This window comes from Hyperolius riggenbachi, chromosome 5 (genome assembly GCF_040937935.1).
Source record: "Hyperolius riggenbachi isolate aHypRig1 chromosome 5, aHypRig1.pri, whole genome shotgun sequence".
NCBI lineage: Eukaryota > Metazoa > Chordata > Amphibia > Anura > Hyperoliidae > Hyperolius > Hyperolius riggenbachi.
The window spans coordinates 159,573,511-159,595,797 of record NC_090650.1 but is presented as its reverse complement, the minus strand read 5'-3'; the positions used below and the strand labels follow the sequence as shown (position 1 = coordinate 159,595,797).

Genomic DNA, 22,287 nt, shown 5'->3' with positions numbered 1-22,287 from the left:
TTTTATCAAAGACTTGTAGCACGATAAATTTGGACAGAAACGTGTATAGAAATTTTACATTATTTTTAAAATTTTACCACGGAAAGTTAAAAATATCATTTTTTTCACAAAATTCCTGTCTTTTTTGATGAATATTATAAACTAAAAATTGCAGCAGCAATCACATAGCACCAAAAGAAAGCTGTGTTCGTGACAAAAAAAGGAGGTAAAATTTGTTTGAGTAGTAAGTTGTATGCCCAAGCAATAAACCGTTAAAGCTGTGCAGTGCTGAATTGTAAAAAATGGCCGGGTCTTTATTATTATTATTATTATTATTATTATTATTATTGTATTTATAAAGCGCCAACATATTACGCAGCGCTGCACAATAGATAAATGGGTTAACATACAGGTAGAACATACGGAAACTCACAACAAAACAAGATCATGCAAATGATTTGATAACAATACAGTGTCATAGGTCAAAATAGAGACTGTTCGAGTCTACAAGAGGGGTGGTTGTGAGTAAGATTGCATAATTAAGCTGGATACATTAAGGAGGAGGACCCTGCCAGAGGCTTACAATCTAAAGGGTGGGGTGGAGACAATAGGTGCATCTTTTGAGAGGGGGTCTAACAGAACATATTATGGTGCTGGTGTAGGGGGGTATGCGAGCGTGAAGAGGTTAGTCTTGAGAGCTTGTTTGAAGGTATTAAAGGTGGGGGCGAGTCTGACGGCTGGTGGGAGCGAGTTCCAGAGAGTAGGGGTAGCCCTGGTGAAGTCCTGCAATCGTGCATGTGACTGAGTTATGCGTGGTGCGACTAGGCGCAGGTCATTGGAGGATCGGAGGGGGCGGGCTGGTATGTGCCTGTGGACCAGATCAGAGATGTAGGTCGGGCAGGTCTTGTGCACTGATTTGTAGGCCAAGCACAGGATTTTGAAATTGATCCTAAAGCTGATGGGGAGCCAGTGTAGTGCATTACAGAGCGGAGTTGTAGAGGCGCTGCACTGAGAAGAATGTATCGGTCTGGCTGCCGCATTCATTACCAATTGAAGAGGGGCAGTGCGGTTAGAGGGGAGGCCAGACAAAAGAGAATTGCAGTAGTCTAGGCGGGAGATGACAAGGGCTTGGATAAGGAGTTTAGTGGTGTCAGGGGACAGGTAGAAGCGGATTTTGGAGATGTTGCGGAGGTAGAAGTTGCAGGATCTGGCAATACCTTGGATGTTGGCTGTAAAGGAAAGTTCAGAGTTCAGAGTAACGCCTAGACAGCGGGCTTGGTAGGGTGGATAGTAGTATTTTCAATAGTGACGTGCAGATCTGGGAGGGGTGGAGCTGTGCGGGGTGGGAATATTAGAAGCTCAGTCTTGTCCAAATTAAGCTTCAGGTACCTGGCAGCCATCCAGGAGGAAATGGATGTGAGGCAGGCAGAGACTTTGTCCAAGGAGGAGAGATCTGGGGTGTGGAGATATATCTGGGTGTCATCGGCATACAAATTGCCAATTGAGGCAGTATAGAGGGAGAACAGTAGTGGTCCTAGGACGGAACCTTGAGGAACACCAACTGAGAGGGGTGTAGGAGTGGATGAGGAGCCATTGAAAAATGTTGTGAAGGAGCGGTTGGAGAGGTAGGAGGAGATCCAGGCTAAGGCTAGGTCCTGAATGCTCATTAGCTGCAGGGAGTGGAGGAGGAGGGAGTGGTCGACAGTGTCAAATGCCGAGGAGAGGTTCAGGAGGAGCAGGATGGAGTATTTACCTTCGGCTTTGGCAAGGGCAAGGTCGTTTACCACTTTGGTGAGGGCTGTTTCTGTAGAATGGGCTGTGCGAAAACCAGATTGCAAAGGATCGAGAAGGGAGTTGGAGTTAAAGAAGTTGGTCAGGCGTTGGTGGGCCAGGCATTCAAGAATTTTTGAGGCAAAAGGGAGAAGAGAGATTGGGCAGTAGTTGGATGGCAGAGCAGGGTCAAGTGAAGATTTCTTTAACAGGGGAAGCACAGTGGCATGTTTGAATATGGAGGGGAAGATGCCGGTGGAGAAGGAGAGGTTGAAGAGATGGGTGAGGACAGGGGCCAGATCAGAAAAATGTGGGCGCAGAGAATCAGATGGGACCGGATCTAGGGGGCAGGAAGTGGCAGGTGAAGTTGCCAGCAGCTTGTTGACTTCCTGCACCGTGACAGGATTGAAGAAGGTAAGGGAGGAGAAAGGTTTTATCCACTTTTATTCTGCTGGCGCCTTTGTTCTCCTACTGTTATATAATCTAATCTTCTTTTCTCTGACTGCTTTGTCGGGCTCAGGCACTCAGGCTAGAATGTGCTGCTCTGTTTGTAATAGTATAGAAGCTATACACACCCTCTCCACGCCCCCTGCAGGCTCTGTATGAGTCACAGACTGAGCTCCTCTCAGCCTATCACATGCCATGTCTTTTGTTTGTAAACACTGCCTAAAACTGGCAATTACAAGCCAGGATTGCAGCAGGGAGTGGCAGAAACTGCACAGAGGGGCCCAGGAGAACATAATGAATAGAATGGTATGCTTTTTTTATTGTAAGAATTTTAGAGTACAGATTCTCTTTAAAGATTTTCAAAGGTTGGTAATGCTGTACATCAGATTATAGGATGAAACGCCATGAAGAGAGACTGGTATTATACAGGATGTAAGCAAGTTGCTCTGCATATAGCTTCTACAACAAACAAGTTGTCATCCACATACTGTATATGGGGGAAGAAAAGAGGGCACAAATATGAAAGGTGTGCTCAAAACTATTTTAATCAATAAGAAATGTATTTGCTTCGACTTCAAAACTTTTGAAGCTAGACAAACTGCAGTTAATATACGATTCAAGGAATTTTGAGTTTCTAGCTGTTTATTCAGCTCCAAGAATAGACTCTACAAATAGTGGAAGTGAAAACAGACACATACACATGCGCTAAACACATTTCAGTGATTATGTCATAACTCTCCACATCTTCCTGGCACTGTCAACATTCTTTCATGCTGAGGAGCTTTGGTTATAATGCTTTGGTCAGCCTAGAATAGTCTGTGTACAATAATTTTATTTTTATTTAATTTTAATGCAACTGATTTGAAATGATTGTACAGAAAAATCGATTTTATTTTATTTATTTTTGTTAATCATTTTTAATTTCTTATTCACCTGAGAAACTCGATTAAATGTTTCTTCCCACCCTTTTTTTGGGGGGGCGGGGAAGAAATGTTGGAAAATGTAAGCCTCATCTACACGGTACAATTTTCCGTCCGATCCAGATCTATTAGACGGATCTATTAGATAATTTACAACCGGTCCAATCGGATTGCATTCGATTTTGCAATAGATTTTGGGTACTTATCAAAGCAAAATCTATCGCAAAATTGATTTGAAACAATTTGGACGTCTACACACAATGCAATTTCTTATTAGATCTATCTAATAGATCCGTGTATCTGATGGAAAATTGTATCGTGTAGATGAGGCTTAATGCTGGGCATACATTATTCGTTTTATGTGCCGGATCGAGCCAGTGGCTCGATGCCGGCGCATCCCCGCGCGTGCGCGCGGATCGATTACCGCTCGTCCCCGCCGGCACTTCCTTATCACCGCTCGATTCCCTGCCATTGTCCACCGGCGGGAATCGAGCGGGCACGGGTCGAGCGGCATGATCGGGCCAGCTGAATATTATCAGCTGGCCGGATCAGCTGGTCAATACACGGTACAGAAACGTACCTTGTATCCCCAGCATAAGACCAACTTTACAAAGAATTGTATGGTGTGCGATTTGTGAAATTTTAATCAACCTAAATACGCTGTAGTAGTTTGTGGTAGCAAGGTGTTTTTAATTTATGTTTAAGGTTTTTTTTACTATGTGGCCATTGTGTATTGACAAAGTAAGAAGTAAGAGGGATGTGGAGGCTGCCATAATTTTTTTCCCCTTTAACAATACAGATTGCCTGGCTGTCCTGCTGATCCTCTGCCTCTGGCACTTTTAGCCTTAGTCCCTGAACATGCATGTGGATCAGGCGTTTCTGACTGAAGTCTGACTGGATTAGCTGCATGCTTGTTTCCGGTGTGCGATTCAACTACTGCAGCCAATGAGCAGCAGGATGCCAGACAACTGGTATTGTTTGAAAGGAAGGTTGTAAATTGTTTTTAACAGAGGGACCCAAGCATCTCTTTACAAGCTGTCGATTCATGATAAATGAATAATTTGTAACTATTTAGCACATACCAAATTTTGTTCATTGATTGTACAAACAACAACAAGGATGCAATTATAAAAGTGTGTATATGTAAAAAAAAATAGTATGGTGGTGGAAATAGTATGGTATGTAATTTGAAAACCTCTATCTATCTATCTATCTATCTATCTATCTATCTATCTATCTATCTATCTATCTATCTATCACAGGCCCCCTAGTGGCTGGACTGCTCAGTGCCTTCCAATGTATTTCAACCCACAGACTCTCCAACCTCTTTGACGCAATCGATGAGCTGAAACCGTTGGAATTTTGACAGCAGACAGGCTAGAAGGGAGCTTGCGAGTTACAGTAACACAAACTACACACTATTTCGGGGTGCAAAGCTGCCACCACCTCAGTAGAAGGACAGAGGACCTAATCTGATTCTAAGACCTGCAGATAAAAACTGTTAAAACGCACTCTTTTATCTGGCTATATGAACAGTAGTAGTGACTCTTCGGAAAGCTAGGATGCGTTCTATGGCTATTATTCATAAAGGAGCTGTCGGTACAGGGAATCAGTGCGGGAAAACACCGCTGCCGGTGTTTTAGACTTCTGGGTGGGCATTCATAAAAAAACATCCAGGTGCGGTGGCAGTGCGGAGATTCCCCGAACTAGGCAGGCGGTAGGCTGGCGGTAGGCAGGCGGAGACACGGAAGCTGCCGAGTTGATACATTTCTCCGTGTTCCGCTCTGCTGCAGCTGCCTGGGAGGTCTGTGTGTCTCCATTCACTTGCATTGGTATCGCCACATCACAGGGAGCGGTACTTCCCGACCTCTCACCGCTTGCGGTGATCTTTATGAATAAACATTTTGCTATATTTGTTCCGATAATCACCGCACAAGGCGATGATTTATCACTCTGCTCGGTAGTGTCATTTTTTTTATGCGGAAAGAGCCTTTATGAATGCTGACTTTGCCGAGTGGTCGGTAAAGTCAGCTGTTTTTAGCATTTCCGCATGCGGAAATGCTTTATGAATGATAGCCTATGTGATTGAATAGTAGGTGTAGCTGAGAAATAAATGACTTTTAGAAGTCTTTTATTATAAATGCAACGGACAAATTTCTGTTTTTCTGTGGACGCCCATGACGCCAGCGTCAATTGCTAACAAATTATGCCTGCAAACTCTGCACAAGTGGCAGCAGTGAACGACTGGTGCTGGCTCCACCACCTGTTATAGCTATTCATCTGAATAAGTTTACAGTCCTTTTATAAGAAATAATGCATTGTGTGTTTTACCAACTTTTGACAATGTGGTAATCAATATTTTCATTGTGAACATCACAAATAATTGTACACTTTGTTTTTTTATTATTGCATTTATGCTGAGAAAAATGAAGAATATACAGTCTTATAATTTGTGCTTTTGTTTACCTCTGTTAGGTCTGGATAACTGGTATTTTCGGAACACTGTAGCTGTTGTAAACCTACAGACAGGATGCCTCCTCCTTCAGACATAGTGAAGGTGGCTATTCAGTGGCCTGACGCATTCCCTAAGTTAATGGAAATTGATCAGGTATGTGTCATGGTGGTTCAATGCAAGTTTACAAAAATAGAAACCTTTTCTGTTCTTTTTTCTTATCGTTTTGCATCGTCCTCAATGCAGAATCGAGTGTCGAAATGATCGGGCAGGAGATAGGGCATGTCGGAAATTATCTATGGAGCCATCTAAATGGCTTAGAATTAGCCATGTATTCCCAGCATAATAAAACTTTGTGAGGCAATGAAAAGCTTCCTATTCCACCTTGATTGTGAATCTAGAGTACTGTGGATTTGTCTGATAGAAGCAGATTAGAAAATCCTTACAGTGGAGTAAACAGGTTTGAAAAGCTCAAGGTTGGAAGCCAGATTCCATGGGTAAGAAAACTGCTGTAGTGGGCTCCCCAGCCCTGGAGGCTTGGCTGTCTGTCATTTCAGTAACCCACTTGTGGGGGACAAAAGAGAAGTAGTTGAAGAATAACCTACTGGTCTTCTACCAGAAAAGTGAGATTTTACACATTTTTATAAACTGCATTATAGTTGTTCCACTCCTGCTGAAAGTCCATTCGAAATGCTGGAAGTACATTTGAGATGTCTCCACTAAATTTGGTATGAAAGGGAAAGAGCTAAACAAAGCTCATCTAATGGTCCAAAAATGTGCCAGCCTATAAATGTAGATAGATGTTGCACTCAGAATTAACCTTTCTGGCGTTCTATTAAGATCGCCAGGGCGGCTGCGGGAGGTTTTTTTTTTTTAAATTAAAAAAAAAAAAACTATTTCATGCAGCCAACTGAAAGCTGCATGAAAGCCCACTAGAGGGCGCTCCTGAAGCGTAATTCTGATCGCCTCCGATCGCAATGAGCAGCCTTCCTTGTTTGGTTGCCTCGTCGCCACGGCGACGAGCGGAATGACGTCATGGACGTCAGCCGACGTCCTGACGTCAGCCGCCTCCGATCCAGCCCTTACCGCTGGCCGGAACTGATTGGTCCGGCTGCGCAGGGCTCGGGCGGCTGGGGGGACCCTCTTTTGCCGCTGCTCGCGGCGGATCGCCGCAGAGCGGCGGCGAACAGGTAGCACACGCGGCTGGCAAAGTGCCGGCTGCGTGTGCTGCTTTTTATTTGATAAAAATCGGCCCAGCAGGGCCTAAGCGGCACCCTCCGGCGGTAATGGACGAGCTGAGCTCGTCCATACCGCTCAGGAGGTTAAGTGTCTAGTGCAGCCTTTACCAACCTTTTTCAGCTAAAGGAACCCTTTGGAAAACGTTCAGATCCCAGGTAATGCCTACATAAAATTGTACCCAAAACTTGTCTATCTATCTCAGTGACTATAAGCCCTCAGGTGACAAGTTTAGCAGCTATGGCTTTCAGATGACAAATGTAACAACCATTAGACCCAAATGACAAATGCAGCGACAGTGAGCCCTCGGATGACAAATGCCACGACCTGGTGACAGATGCTCCCATATGACACATGTAACGATCATGAGCCCCAAGTGACAAATGCAGTGACCACTAGCTTTCAGATGACAAAAGCAACAATCATGAATACCCAAGTGACAAATACAGTAAGGATGAGACCCCAGATGACAAATGCATAGACAAAGGCCTCAATTCACTAAGCTTATCTCCTGTCTTTAATAACTCTTCTAGAGTTGTTACCATGGTGATAAGGCATGTAGTATTCAGGAAACATTTTACCTCAGGCAAGCCTAAAGTTAACTCTTCTGTCTTTAAATTAACTCTCCAATCCTTAAAATAACTCCAGAGTTAGACAGGCTGTTAATTAATTGCGTGTGAAAATAACTACAGAGGAGGTAAATTAACTACAGGAGAGGTAACTTAAGGAATGAAGAGGTAAGATAACTCTCTCACGTGTGGAGGTAAGTTTTCTCTTGCCTTATTATCTCCAGCATGATCTTAGTGAATTGAGGCCTAAGAGCTCCTGGTGATAAATACTTATGACCATAATGTGTGACCAAGTCCCTTTCTGTTTACCACCAGTACAGCAAGAGTTTAAAAAATTGGAGTGGTTACATTACCTATGTAAATTTGCTTGTCCAATAGCTTGTGGAATTCAGTCCCCTTCCTGAAAAGTAAAGAGGTTTTAATGCTGGAAAGTACTAAAGGGAGCCATTCATCTAGCGATGATGGGCAGATTCGACCAAGAGACAAATATCTCTCTTAATCAAATCTGATTAGAGAGATATGTCAGCTGGCCATACACTGCAGGCCGATTCCCAATCGATTTCATGCTGAAATCGATCCGTAATCGGCCTTGTGATGCTGCCTCGCCGACCCAACGCTATCCCCCTAATGTTAAATGCCCCCCCCCCCCCGTGCCCAGTGCAAGTGATCTGTTCGGGGCCAACACTTGTCCTCTGCTTTTTTCAGGATTCTCCATATACACGCACCTTGTGATTGTCTAGTAAAGTGGCCGCGTGTGTGATGTGTGATGTCTAACGTCACACACGCGCACCCTTACTAGGCAACCACGTGGGGTGCGCGTATATGAACGGCGGAGTGCGTCCGGAGCAGTTTATTCCCATGTATGGGCATTTGATTACAATTCTATTTACCTTTCAATTTTTGATCGAGAGGAGGAATTGCATTATTTCTCGATTTACAAATCAATCCATGTAAGGCCAGCTTTAAGCTGAACATAAAAATGACACTCCGTTCTACAGTATATTTAATTTACCTTTTATTAAAACACATACAATTCATTATCTCATAAGTTTATTTTCACTTCAGGTTTGATTTAAGCTGTATTCAGTAAAGTTCCTCTTTAACCACTTCGCCATATCTGGACGCATATATCCGTCCAGATAGGCAGTGGTGCTGCAGCCGTGTGGTGCGCGCGATCGGGCGTGCTCCCGCTGCCTCCCGCTGCCCCCCCCCCCCCCCCCCGATCAGTGAATGGGAATATAATTCCCATTCACCGATCTAAGTCCCCGGCAGAAATACCGACGCTTTCTCATCAGAGAGCGTGGTATTTCTGCCCCCAGGAAACTTCTTCTCTTCATTTTAGTTCCTAGATGCGACATCGTTCGCATCCAGGAATTTTTTGAATGTGGCCATCTTGTGGCCAAATAGTAAACTGCACCCACATACCTGTATTGAATAAAAACATTCATTATATTACATCTAAAATTGGCTATTTACCTCCCAAACTAAAATTACCCAAATACATTTTTGTATTAAAAAAAAAAAAAAAAACATTACAATTAAAAAAAAAAAAAACTACATAAATAGTTACCTAAGGGTCTGAACTTTTTAAATATACATGTCAAGAGAGTATCTTATTAAATTTTTTAAAATTATAAGCTTGTAAATAGTGATGGACGCAAATTGAAAAAATGCACCTTTATTTCTAAATAAAATATCGGCGCCATAAATTGTGATAGGGACGTAATTTAAATGGTGTAATAAGCGGGACAAATGGGCACATAAAATGCATGGGTTTTAATTACTGTAGCATGTATTAATTTTAAACTATAATGGCCAAAAACTGAGAAATAATGATTTTTTTCCATTTCTATCTTAATCTTCCTGTTAAAATGTATTTACAGTAAAGTGTCTCTTAGCAAAATGTACTACCTAAAGAAAGCCTAATTAGTGGCGGAAAAAACGAGATATAGATCAATTACTTTTGATAAGTAGCGATAAAGTTATTAGCGAATGAATGGGAGGTGAACATTGCTCGGATGCATAAGATTTTCGAAGCTGTAGGCTGAAGTGGTTAAAGAGACACTGAAGCGAAAAAAAAATATGATATAATTAATTGGTTGTGTACTATGAATAATTACTAGAAGATTAGCAGCAAAGAAAATATTCTCATACTTTTATTTTCATGTACAGTATATAGTGTTTTTTCTAACATTGCATTATTCTATAATATGTGCAGATTACACAACACTCAGCATTCAAAATGAGTCTTTCAGAGCAGTCTGTGAAGTAATGACCTCTCCTCTAGCGGAGAAAAAGTAAACAGTTCACTTACAGTTGAGATAATAAAAGTCAGATAACAGCCCTCTCCACGACTAACTTAGTCGGAGAGCTTAATGGCTTGTTTGCATAAAGAGAACAACTGGAGTTTCTCAACTCTTCCTGTACTGGAAACAATTAGACTGATGTATCTGATCTTAATGTTTTATTTCTTAGCTGTACTACACATACAAATCATATCATAATTTTTTTTTTCGCTTCAGTGTCTCTTTAAGGGGTTGATTAACTAAAATAAATAGCGCAAGCAACCTCCTGTTACTCTTGCTATCACATCAGCACGCTTTAACCACTTCACCACTGAGGGGTTTTACCCCTTGAACACCAGAGCAATTTTAACCTTTCAGCGCTTCATCCATTCATTCGTCTATAACTTTATTATTACTTATCACAATGAAATGAACAATATCTTGTTTTTTTTCGCCACCAATTAGGCTTTCTTTAGGTGGGACATTATGCCAAGAATTATTTTATTCTAAATGTGTTTTAATCGGAAAATAGGAAAAAATGTGGGAAAAAAATATTATTTTTCAGTTTTCGGCCATTATTGTTTTTAAATAATGCATGCTACTGTAATTAAAACCCATGAAATGTATTTACCCTTTTGTCCCGGTTATAAAACCGTTTAAATTATGTCCCTATCACAATGTTTGGTGCCAATATTTTATTTGGAAATAAAGCTGCATTTTTTCAGTTTTGCATCCATCCCTAATTACAAGCCCATAGTTTATAAAGTAACAGTGTTATACCCTCTTGACATAAATATTTTAAAAGTTCAGTCCCTAAGGTAACTATTTATGTTTAGTTTTTTTTATTGTATTTTTTTTTTAAATTAAAAAAAAAAAATTGGGGCGTGTGGGAGGTAATGAGTTAATTTATTGTGTTAATTTATTGTGTAATGTATTGTATTGTATAGGGCAGCACGGTGGCGTAGTGGTTAGCTCTCTCGCCTTGCAGCGCTGGGTCCCTGGTTCGAATCCCAGCCAGGGCACTATCTGCAAAGAGTTTGTATGTTCTCTCCGTGTCTGCGTGGGTTTCCTCCGGGCACTCCGGTTTCCTCCCACATTCCAAAAACATATAGATAAGTTAATTGGCTCCCCCTAAAATTGGCCCTAGACTACAGTACTTACACTACATAATATAGACATATGGCAATGGTAGGGATTAGATTGTGAGCTCCTTTGAGGGACAGTTAGTGACAAGATATATATATACATTGTACAGCGCTGCGTAATATGTCGGCGCTATATAAATACTAAATAATAATAATAATAATAATAATAATAATAATAATACAATGTATTTGTATGTGTAAAATGCTTTAGGGTGTAGTTTACTATACAGTGAGTCTGTTTACATGCGACCTGTAAGCGTCCGGAAGGACGCTTACAGGAAGCAGTAGGAGGCTGGGAGAATCACAATGATCGCGCTGTTTCTAATAGAAGCAGCGGATCATTGCGGGGGCTTAGATCAACGAACGGGAATGGATTTTCCCGTTCATTGATCTCCGAGCGGGCGGCGGCGTGCACGAGTGGCGGGTGCGTGCGCACGAGCGGCGGGAGCGCGGACAGCGGCGGTAGCGCGGAATGTACGGATTTCTCTGTCCCTGGGGCTTAAAGGATGGAAAAAGGGACGGAGAAATTCGTACCGCCGGGGGTAAAGTGGTTAGCGTTAAAGTCACTGCATGCTAAGCGTGCTAGTGGCAGCATAGAGTGTGTAAGTAAGCATCTGGCGCTGCTTACAATAGCCGCATGGTAGTAAACTCCTGTTATTCACGCATAATAGTGCGAATAACAGGAGGTTGCTAGTGCTATTTACTTTTGAGAATCAACCCCTAAGTCTCTTACCTGAAAAATTAGTGTTATAGGTGTAGCTATATGTTAACTTAAAGGGAACCTTAACTGAACGGTGGGTAAAGAGTTTCACTTACCTGGGGTTATTACCAGCCCCCTGCACCAGTCCTGTGCCCTTGGAGCCGCTGTGGAATCCTCCAGTCCCCCGCTGTCACTTAGTTTCGTTTACGCGTTGCCGCATACCTATGCGTGCTCAAAGCGGCAACGCGTATTTTTGAACCGGAGGATTCGGGCGCGTCTCCGAGGGCACAGGACTGCTGCAGGGGGCTGATAATAGCCCCAGGTAAGTGAAACTCTTTACCCCCGTTCAGTTAAGGTTCCCTTTAAAGTGAAATTTAACACTCAAGTTGCCATAAACTTGTGTCGTTGTTGTAGTTAATTCTGTACCTTGGTATCTGTACTCTCAGCTCAGAAATTCCTAGTATTTCTCCAAGATTGTTGGCCTGATTGGGCAGAGTCCTCTTCTCACGCATTATAGTTTGCACTTGTTATGAATGCAGGTTTTTGTGGTGAAAGGCTGTGTTGGATGATTATAATGGGGTAAACAATTTGAAATGACATCTGGCATCAATCTTACAGGTTTGTGCAGCTGAACTGACATGATTGTTTTCTGAACAAAAGCGGAGATTCACTTTAATTTAAACTTCAAGTGAGAAAAATGTTTTAAGCTGTGCATACCTGCATAATCTCAAAAGTCCCCAAATGCTACATGCCTCTAATTGTCTCTATCCTTCTCTCTGTCACTATAGCTGTCACTATACCTGTTCTTAGCATGCACTCTTAAGGTCCCACTAGAGCTATGTCCCTCTTTGCACACACCTGCACAGCTGTGTTGCATCCATTGCCGAGTTTCCTGGGTATGCTCAGTATGCTTTCTGCCAAGACTGCTCTGCACATTTGTTCGGGATTGCCATCCACGAAGGTGCACAGAGTTGACAGCACATCATCTCTGTTCTGACTGGAAGCAGTTGGAGCTGTGAACAGGACCTGCAGCATGGAGAAGAGGTCAGGCTCAAAAAAGGGGCACATGGTAGTTGAGGGATCTAAACATTTTTCTCCCCTCCGCTACATTTTAAAGAGAAACTCCGACCAAGAATTGAACTTTATCCCAATCAGTAGCTGATACCCACTTTTACATGAGAAAAATAATGATTTTCACAAACAGACCATCAGGGGGCGCTGTATGACTGATTTTTTGCTGAAACCCCTCCCACAAGAGGCTCTGGTACCGTACGGTACTCTGGGCAAACTGCCACAATGTAACAATGTTCAGACAGGAAATAGCTGCTTACAGCTGTCTGTTAAAGCCAGACCAGATAGAAACAGCTACATAATTTGCCCACAGTAACAATGTCACCATGTAATACATGTCAGAATGTGAATCTGGGAGAGGAAAGATTTTACAATGAGCAAACACTGACTAAATCATGTATACATAATTATGGTAAAAATGAAGCACTTTTTTTATTACATTATTTTCACTGGAGTTCCTCTTTAAGCACTTCATACCATAGGCTGAAGGGTTAAAATAGGCACCTGCAAATTGATGTTTGTATAGATGTCGTATTTGTACTAACTGGGTGCAAACAAGACATTTATAAGCCTTTGCTTTGCATGAAGTGGTTAATACTGTAGGTTATGAACAGAGCCAATTTTACATAGGTTGTAAGTAACTCTCTAAAATGTCAGGTAATCAATTAATGGGTGAATAATGCTCATCCGGATTCCGGATATCCGAACTTTTTTCCGCTATCAGATTCGGATTCCGAATTTTTTTTTAAAATCCGGATAGCTATCTGCGGATATTTGGCCGCATAACGTGGATATCCGTGGATATTGCAGATATCCGGATCCAAAATACTGTAACTAAGGAGATTACGTCCTGGAGCTAATCAGAGGGCTCCCAGCAGAAGCCCTAGCAACCAATCACAGAGGGGAACCCTGGCCAGCCCCACCTGACCTCATTGAGCCAATCAGAGGGCTCCCAGCTTAAACCCTGGCACCCAATCACAGAAAGGAACACTGGCCAGCCCCGCTGTATAATAAGGAGGGCTGCCATGATGAGACATATTGTCTTAACTTGCTGAATGCTCACTGAGAGACATGCTCCAGTGCTGGTGGCCTAGCAAGTGCTGTACACAGTTATAACCTAAAGCTGTTCAGTGAATAACTCCTTTACTATCACTACAGTATTGTTACATCGTTAATTAGCTTGATTGATGTCATTGTATGACAGTCCGTGTGTGCTGCTGGCCTAGCAAGGGCTGTACACAGAGATGAACCGAAAGCGGTTCAGTGATTAACCCCTTCACTATCACTACACTATTGTTAAATCATTAATTAGCTTGATGTCATTTGTGTGACAGTCAGTGTGCTGCAGGCAGATGCTATGTGTCTGTGTGTGTGCTGTGCACAGACCAGGCCAGCTGCTGCCTGCTAGCCAGCTATTAGCTTTAGGTATAGGTTAGGGGATAGGATTACTGTGTTATTGTGTAGTTAGTACTGTAGTACTGCAGTCAGTGCTAGTAGTTGTTATAGTAGTACTACCGTGTTAGCTTTCTACAGAACTGCTGTGCTGTGAGTGCCAGTGTGACAGTTAGTGTGCCTTCTCCTCTGCTGTCTGACTGTCACTCTGCACTTAGCACGTGGCACTTGGCACGTGACACTTGCCATGTGTCACGTGGCACTTGGCAAGTGACACGTGCTAAGTGCCAATTGCCACGTGCCATGTCCAGTATGCTCCTGGCACACGTTACACCTGCTGCATTTCCCTGCTCCTGCTGCCTGTGCACCTCCCATTGCCAGGCCAGGGTGCCACAGGCCACGAATACCACCTATATTTAACCCAAAACACAATTGCTGCGTAATGTTTTGGAGGTGTCTTAGCTGAAAAACTGTCATGTCCCAGTTGTGCGGTTGGACTTTGGACACAATGTGGGCTGCACAACCGCTGTCTGGAACCTAGGCTCAATGTTAATTGACATCCATTTTTTGGGGGGAGGGATTTTAAGTCCCCACATCATCAATTAGTGTTCCCCTTTAAAAGAAATGATGCTACATGCCTCATTTACCCAAAAAACGTTTTTAAAGCAATTTAAAGGGCACTTCCGTTTTTTCTATCCAGATATCCGAATCCACCCGGATAGCCCGGATAATGTGTTCGGATATCCACATGAGCGCAGATATCTGAAAGTTCGGATTCGATATCCGATCTGGATCCAGATATCTGGGTATCCGGATCAATTTGGATTTTGAAAAGGGGTATCAGCGCACCCCTGCTCACAGAGCCCCTACAACCCTCTTTAGCATGAGGAGGAGGTAGGATAGAGGATATCCCAACTTCTGTTCTAAAACAGAAGAGTGTTCTCCGAAGGCCATATGACTGCTTATTCTAAAATGAAAAGAAAGGTATTGAGCAGCAGTGTGTGGTGTGTTCTTGTTATTAACCACTTGAGGACCGTGAGCTTTACCCCCCTTAAAAACCAGACCCTTTTTTTCCATTCAGACCACTGCAGCTTTCACGGTTTATTGCTCGCTCATACAACCTACCACCTAAATGAATTTTGGCTCCTTTTCTTGTCACTAATAAAGCTTTCTTTTGGTGCTATTTGATTGCTGCTGCGATTTTTACTTTTTATTATATTCATCAAAAAAGACATGAATTTTGTCAAAAAAATGATTTTGTTAACCTTCTGTGCTGACATTTTCCAAATAAAGTAAAATTTCTGTATACATGCAGCACGAAAAAATGTGGACAAACATGTTTTTGATTAAAAAAAAAAACATTCAGCCTATATTTATTGGTTTGAGTAAAAGTTATATCGTTTACAAACTATGGTGCAAAAAGTGAATTTTCCCATTTTCCAGCATCTCTGACTTTTCTGACCACCTGACATGTTTCATAAGGGGGTTGAATTCCAGGATAGTATAAAAACCCCCCAAATGACCCCATTTTGGAAAGAAGACATCCCAAAGTATTCACTGAGAGGCATAGTGAGTTCATAGAAGATATTATTTTTTTTGTCACAAGTTAGCGGAAAATGACACTTCGTGAAAAAAAAAAAAAGTTTCCATTTCTTCTAACTTGCGACAAAAAAAAAAAATCTGCCACGGACTCACCATGCCCCTCTCTGAATACCTTGAAGTGTCTACTTTCCAAAATGGGGTCATTTGTGGGGTGTGTTTACTGTCCTGACATTTTGGGGGGTGCTAAATTGTAAGCACCCCTGTAAAGCCTAAAGGTGCTCATTGGACTTTGGACCCCTTAGCGCAGTTAGGCTGCAAAAAAGTGCCACACATGTGGTATTGCCGTACTCTGTAGAAGTAGTATAATGTGTTTTGGGGTGTATTTTTACACATACCCATGCTGGGTGGGAGAAATATCTCTGTAAATGACAATTTTTTTTTTTTTTTTTTTTTTTATTACACACAATTGTCCATTTACAGAGATCTTTCTCCCACTCAGCATGGGTATGTGTAAAAATACACCCCAAAACACATTATACTACTTCTCATGAGTACGGCGATACCACATGTGTGGCACTTTTTTGTACCCTAACTGCGCTAAGGGGCCCAAAGTCCAATGAGTACCTTTAGGATTTCACAGGTCATTTTGCGACATTTGGTTTCAATACTACTCCTCACGGTTTAGGGCCCCTAAAATGCCAGGGCAGTATAGGAACCCCAGAAATGACCCCATTTTAGAAAGAAGACACCGCAAGGTATTCCGTTAGGAGTATGGTGAGTTCATAGAAGATTTTATTTTTTGTCACAAGTTAGCGGAAAGTGACACTTTGTGAAAAAAAACAATACAAATCAATTTCCGCTAACTTGTGACAAAAAATAAAATCTTCTATGAACTCACCATACTCCTAACAGAGTACCTTGGTATGTCTTCTTTCTAAAATGGGGTCATTTGTGGGGTTCCTATACTGCCCTGGCATTTTAGGGGCCCTAAACCGTGAGGAGTAGTCTTGAAACCAAATGCCGCAAAATTACCCTTGAAATCCTAAAGGTACTCATTGGACTTTGGGCCCCTTAGCGCAGTTAGGGTGCAAAAAAGTGCCACACATGTGGTATCGCCGTACTCGGGAGAAGTAGTACAATGTGTTTTGGGGTGTATTTTTACACATACCCATGCTGGGTGGGAGACATATCTCTGTAAATGGACAATTGTGTGTGAAAAAAAATCAAAAGATTGTCATTCACAGAGGTATTTCTCCCACCCAGCATGGGTATGTGTAAAAATACACCGCAAAACACATTGTACTACTTCTCCCAAGTACAGCGATACCACATGTGTGGCACTTTTTTGCACCCTAACTGCGCTAAGGGGCCCAGAGTCCAATGAGTACCTTTAGACTTTACAGGGGTGCTCAAAATTTAGCACCCCGCCCACTTGCCAGGACAGTTAACAAACCCCCACAAATGACCCTATTTTGGAAAGCATACACAACAAGGTATTCCATGAGGGGAATGGTGAGGTCATTGAAAAATTTATTTTTTGTCACAAGTTAACGGAAATGACACTTTGTTAAAAAAAAAAAAAAAAATTCTGCTAACTTGTGACAAAAACTAAAATCTTCTATGAACTCACCGTGCACCTCACATAATACTTTAGGGTGTCCTCTTTCCAAAATGGGGTCATTTGTGGAGTCTGTCCTGGCATTTTAGGGTCTCTGCAATCATTACATGTATGGCCAGTATTAGGAGTTTCTGCTATACTCCTTATATTGGGTATACGGGTAATGCACTCTGGGCTGAAAGGAAAAATGAACGGCAAACATACCTTGCTCCACATCAATGGCAGATCTTCCTCCACATCAATGGCAGTGATAACCTCAGGAGAGAGACACCCCGTGCCACCCTGCACTCAGGGTGAGCCACCAACTTATTTGACTGGGCCTCAGAACTTTAGTATACAGCATTATGCCTGTAGTATACAGCAATATGCCTGCCAATAGAGATGACTCTGTGTGGCATTAAAGTATCATCATAGGCCCAAAGTAAATCACATATAAACCGGGGGTGTCTACACTCAAGGGAAATTCAAACATGCCGTCTTATATCGCCAACCCAGGACAGATCAGCAATATCAAGCATGGAAACCGATCCTTCTTCCGACTTTTATGCTTACCTGTTTGGTTTTCAAGCTTACCTCTCCTCCCCCTGGGACAATGTGCGAAAGACCACTGAGTGTGTGCCTACTCCTGTGTCTGGCGTTCCCTAGGTTCTAATAGTGTACCTGCTCGTGGTACCTCTCAAAGCACTCCCCTAGGCATAGGCCAGGCTGGTCAGGACATTTGGGACAATAAAAACTGGTGTCATTCCTTCTTCTAGCACTGCTGCAGACACGACAACGTTTTCTTCGGATGCGTTGACCTGGGGCACACGGAATCTGATAGGCGTAATGCCTTTCATGCAGTCGACTAGTTGCATCGGGGGGGGGGGGGGGCTGGCACCTCCTGGATACAGGAGGTCCAGAATGATCTGTTCCTGAAGTTGAAGTTGAAGGAAAGATCCAGTTCTCCTAGCCTTACTGTAGAGAACAAAGCTGTTGTAAACTGCCAATTGAATCAGATAAAAAGACACTTTCTTATACCAGCGTCTTGTTTTCCGGGAAATTAAATAGGGCGCTAACCTCTGGTCATTGAAGTCCACCCCTCCCATGTTGACATTATATTCGTGGACGACAAGGGGATTTTCAATGACCTCAGTTGCCCGTTGAATTTGGACTGTCGTGTCTGTGTGAATGGTGGACAGAAAGTAAACGTCCCTCTTGTCCCTCCATTTCACCGCGAGCAGGTCGTCGGTACACAAGGCGGCCCTTTGCCCCCGTTCAAGTCTGGTGGTAACGAGCCGTTGGGGGAAGCCCTGACGACTAGGCCGCGCAGTACCACAGCATCGAATTCCTTATAACTTTAAGTGCTGATAGAGGGCCACACCTGTGTAATAGTTGTCCACATAAAGATGGTACCCCTTCTGGAACAAGGGTGACACCAAGTCCCACACAACCTTTCCACTGCTCCCCAGGTAGTCAGGACATCCGACCGGCTCCAATTTTGAGTCTTTTCCCTCATAGACCCTAAAACGACATGTATAGCCTGTGGCCCTTTCAAAGAGCTTGTACAGTTTCACCCCATACCGGGCGCGCTTGCTTGGGATGTACTGTTTGATGCCAAGGCGATCGGTAAAGCGTAAGAGGGACTCGTCTACGCAGATGTTCTGTTCAGGGGTATAAGCATCTGCAAATGTTGATGACAGGTGGTCTATGAGGGGCCGAATTTTGTGGAGCCGGTCATAAGCAGGGTGGTCCTTTTCATGACAGATTTTGTCGTCGTTGAAGTGCAGGAAGCACAGGATGGACTCAAATCGTGTCCTGGACATGGCAGCAGGGTACAAGGGAACATGATGTACTGGGTTTGTAGACCAATACGACCGCAATACATTCTGTTTCATTAGTCCCAAGTGAAGGATAAGGGCCAAAAAGATTTTAATGTCGGAAACTTGGACTGGTTTCCACCGGAAAGGCTGGGCATAGCTGCTCTCCGGGTGCTCGGTGATGAATTGTGTGGCTTTATGGTTGGTCTCAACCACAATTAAGTCCAAGAGAACCTGGGTGATGAACAGCTGCAAAAAGTCTAGGGCCCTTCCTAGATGAGCTGTCGCCACCTGGACTCCAGACTGGGCGGTGAAAGGGGGCACTACGGGTGCGGCGGAATCAGGGGATTGCCAATCTGGATGTGCCAGCACCTCTGGGAGTCTATGGGTACTACGGGCCCGTCTTCTTCTTGGTGGCTGCGACGGGGGTACTACTGCACGTGCCACTGTACCAGTTTCAACTTTCATGCTGGCGCTCACCACTTCACCAGGGTCTACGGAAGTACTGGTACTAAGTCCAGGAGATGCTGCGCTGCTTGTGCCTGCCTCACCAAGAAAACTCATCAGCGCTAGCACCGCCCTGCTGCCCTTGAGGCGGATCCTGCGCCACCTGCGGTCTAACGACATGGGGTCTGGTACGCCTGGCTCTAGCCGGGACCAAAACCTCGTCTCACTTTCGGTCAGAGAACCACTGCTTTCCACAGGTTCAAATTCGGACCCGGATGATTCGTCGGATGAGTCTTCCCAAACACTCTCATCCGACTGGTCCATGTACCTGTATACCTCCTCATCGGAAATCCCCCTTCTTGCCATTGTGGACTGCTAAATGTATGGGGTTTTCCTCCGAGACTACCCAGAAAAAAAGAGCACCTACCTAGCAAAAGGGAGTATTTGAGAGGTATTGGGGGTGGTGGCGAGTGGGGTCTCAGAGGCAATCAAACAATCACGGGACAATCAAAGCCGATCACGGGACAATCAAATACAATTGCAGCACAATCGAATACAATCGCAGCACAATTGAATACAATCACAGCACAGTCAAATACAATGCACTCGGACGGTGATTAGGGGGGGTCTGAGGGCGATTTGAGGTGGTGGGGTGTTGATCAGGAGCCCGCACGGGGCAGACTGAGTCCTGATCTGATAAGAGGCAGACACAGGGGGTTACTGATCGAAGATCAGTTAGTGATTGCTGGGGAGGACAGATGTAAACAATGCGCAGGGGATGTAATCAGGAGGGGGGTCTGAGGGCAATCGAGGGTCTGGGCAGGTGATCGGTTTCCCCTATGGGGCAGTTAGGGTCTGCTGTGATGGGTGGGGGTGCTGAGGGGTGATGGACAGGTGATAGACAGGTGATCTGAGGGGGATCAGGGGGTAAGGTAGCTGTATACAGATGTATACAGTATACAGGGTGGTAGTCTGGGATGGGGTCTGGGGGTGATCTAAAGGTAGGGGGGAGGGATCAGGGGTGATTAGAAGGCAGTTAGGGACCTAATCTAAGGGATAGCGTCGATAGTTAGTGGCAGGTTGGGGGGGGGGGGGGTTTAGAGGGGTGCAAGGGTGCTGGGCAGGGGTCTGCTGGGGTGATCAGGGGGGGGGGTCTGAAGGCTGGGGTGGGAGATCAGGGGGGCTGTGGGCAAAAAAAGCACTGTTGTGGATACTCACAGAATGCTTCCTCCTCGCTGGTGGTCTCTGGAACAATGAGACCACGAGGCGAGGAGGAAGCATGTTTAAGGCACTTTGTTTACCTAACAAAGGGCCTTATATGCATTGATTGGCCGGATTTTTATATTCCTCCGTTTGCCGGCGCTGCTAAGTGGCCGGCGAGCTGGAGGCTAAATCCCCAGCCATCGATCCCCGGCGGAGGATCGCGTCACGGATGACGCGATCGCTCCGCCCATGCCCATACAAGGACCGCCGCCATTTGTACATGCGGCGGTCCTTGCGGGATCCACTTCCCGGCCGCCATTTGTACATGCGGCGGTTGGGAAGTGGTTAATTACCTATGATTGTAGTAGCACGGTGGCATAGTGGTTAGCGCTCTCGCCTTGCAGCGCTGGGTCCCTGGTTCGAATCCCAGCGAGGGCACTATCTGCAAAGAGTTTGTATGTTCTCTCCGTGTCTGCGTGGGTTTCCTCCGGGCACTCTGGTTTCCTCCCACATTCAAAAAACATACGGATAAGTTGATTGGCTCCCCCTACAGAAAAAATTGGCCCTAGACTACAGTACTTACACTACATAATATAGACATATGGCAATGGTAGGGATTAGATTGTGAGCTCCTTTGAGGGATAGTTAGTGACAAGATATATATATACATTGTACAGCGCTGCGTAATATGTCGGCGCTATATAAATACTAAATAATAATAATAGACTACCTATGACTGTAGTTATACTTTAAATGACAAAATGGCTATATAATAGATGCCTTGTTTTTCAAATTTCAACAACTGGAGATTTTCTTTATGGTCATATATGCTTTCTTTAACTGTTTTTCTTTCTTTCTTTTTTTTTGTTTTTTCAAATTCTAGAAAAAGCCTTTATCTGCAATCATAAAGGAAGTCAGTGATGGGTGAGTGTTTAGATTTACTTAATTGCTACAGTTAAGAAAATGTATGGAATGCTGCAGTATTTCTCAAAAGTTAAAATAATTACACTATGTAGTTGTGACAAGCCACTGAAGTTTTGGTGAGAAAAAAATATTTTCTTTTTTGAATCAAACCTGCTCTCAACCCCACTTCGTCTTTCCTAATTATGTACTAATGATGTGGTATTACAGGTTTGAAATACTGTTTGAGGCACTGCAGTGTCGTCTTTAATCCATTTGCTTTGAACTACACCTCTGATTTATATGTGGCTGGGCATGCAGCTAGGGATTTGCCTTCCACTGTGTATCGAGCAGTGTTTGTCCACCCGGTGCAGTTCTTTCGGTCGTCCAGATGGTGTAAGTGTGCCAGTTTATTATTTTCGCTGGCTTTGGAATTCTCAGAAACAAATATTCCGCAGAGCTGCACCAGACAAGAATAAAGATGTTGCCACATTTGATAAATTTCAGAATGTAAATTGCGGTGAAGAAAGAATTTACAATGAGCAAAGAATGACTAAATAATTTAAAAATGAATATTGTAAAAAAAAGGAATTTTATTCCTTACATTATTTTCACTACCGTTCATCTTTTTATTAGATAAGGGTCTAGGAGTGCATTAAGGCATATATGACAATTGGCAAATACAAACCACTTACAGGTGCACACCACCTAATTAATTAGGATAGGCTAAGCACAGTGTGCTTGGGAAAAGAACAATCAATGAAGAACATAGAACAAAGTTTGTTCTGCACATGTGTGGTGCAACCATGCACGCG

General features: G+C 43.5%; 1 protein-coding gene across 3 annotated transcripts in view; it reads left to right on the top strand.

Annotated features, from left to right (window-relative positions):
- Nucleotides 1-22,287, top strand: part of ELMO1 (engulfment and cell motility 1) — an 818,731-nt gene that overhangs the window by 222,671 nt on the left and 573,773 nt on the right. For all 3 annotated transcript variants that reach the window (XM_068236401.1, XM_068236400.1, XM_068236402.1), the window contains exons 2-3: nucleotides 5,592-5,724; nucleotides 21,456-21,496. In XM_068236401.1, coding sequence (XP_068092502.1) covers nucleotides 5,647-5,724; nucleotides 21,456-21,496 — 119 coding nt within the window. In that variant the 5' untranslated portion in view covers nucleotides 5,592-5,646. The remainder of the gene's footprint in view (nucleotides 1-5,591; nucleotides 5,725-21,455; nucleotides 21,497-22,287) is intronic.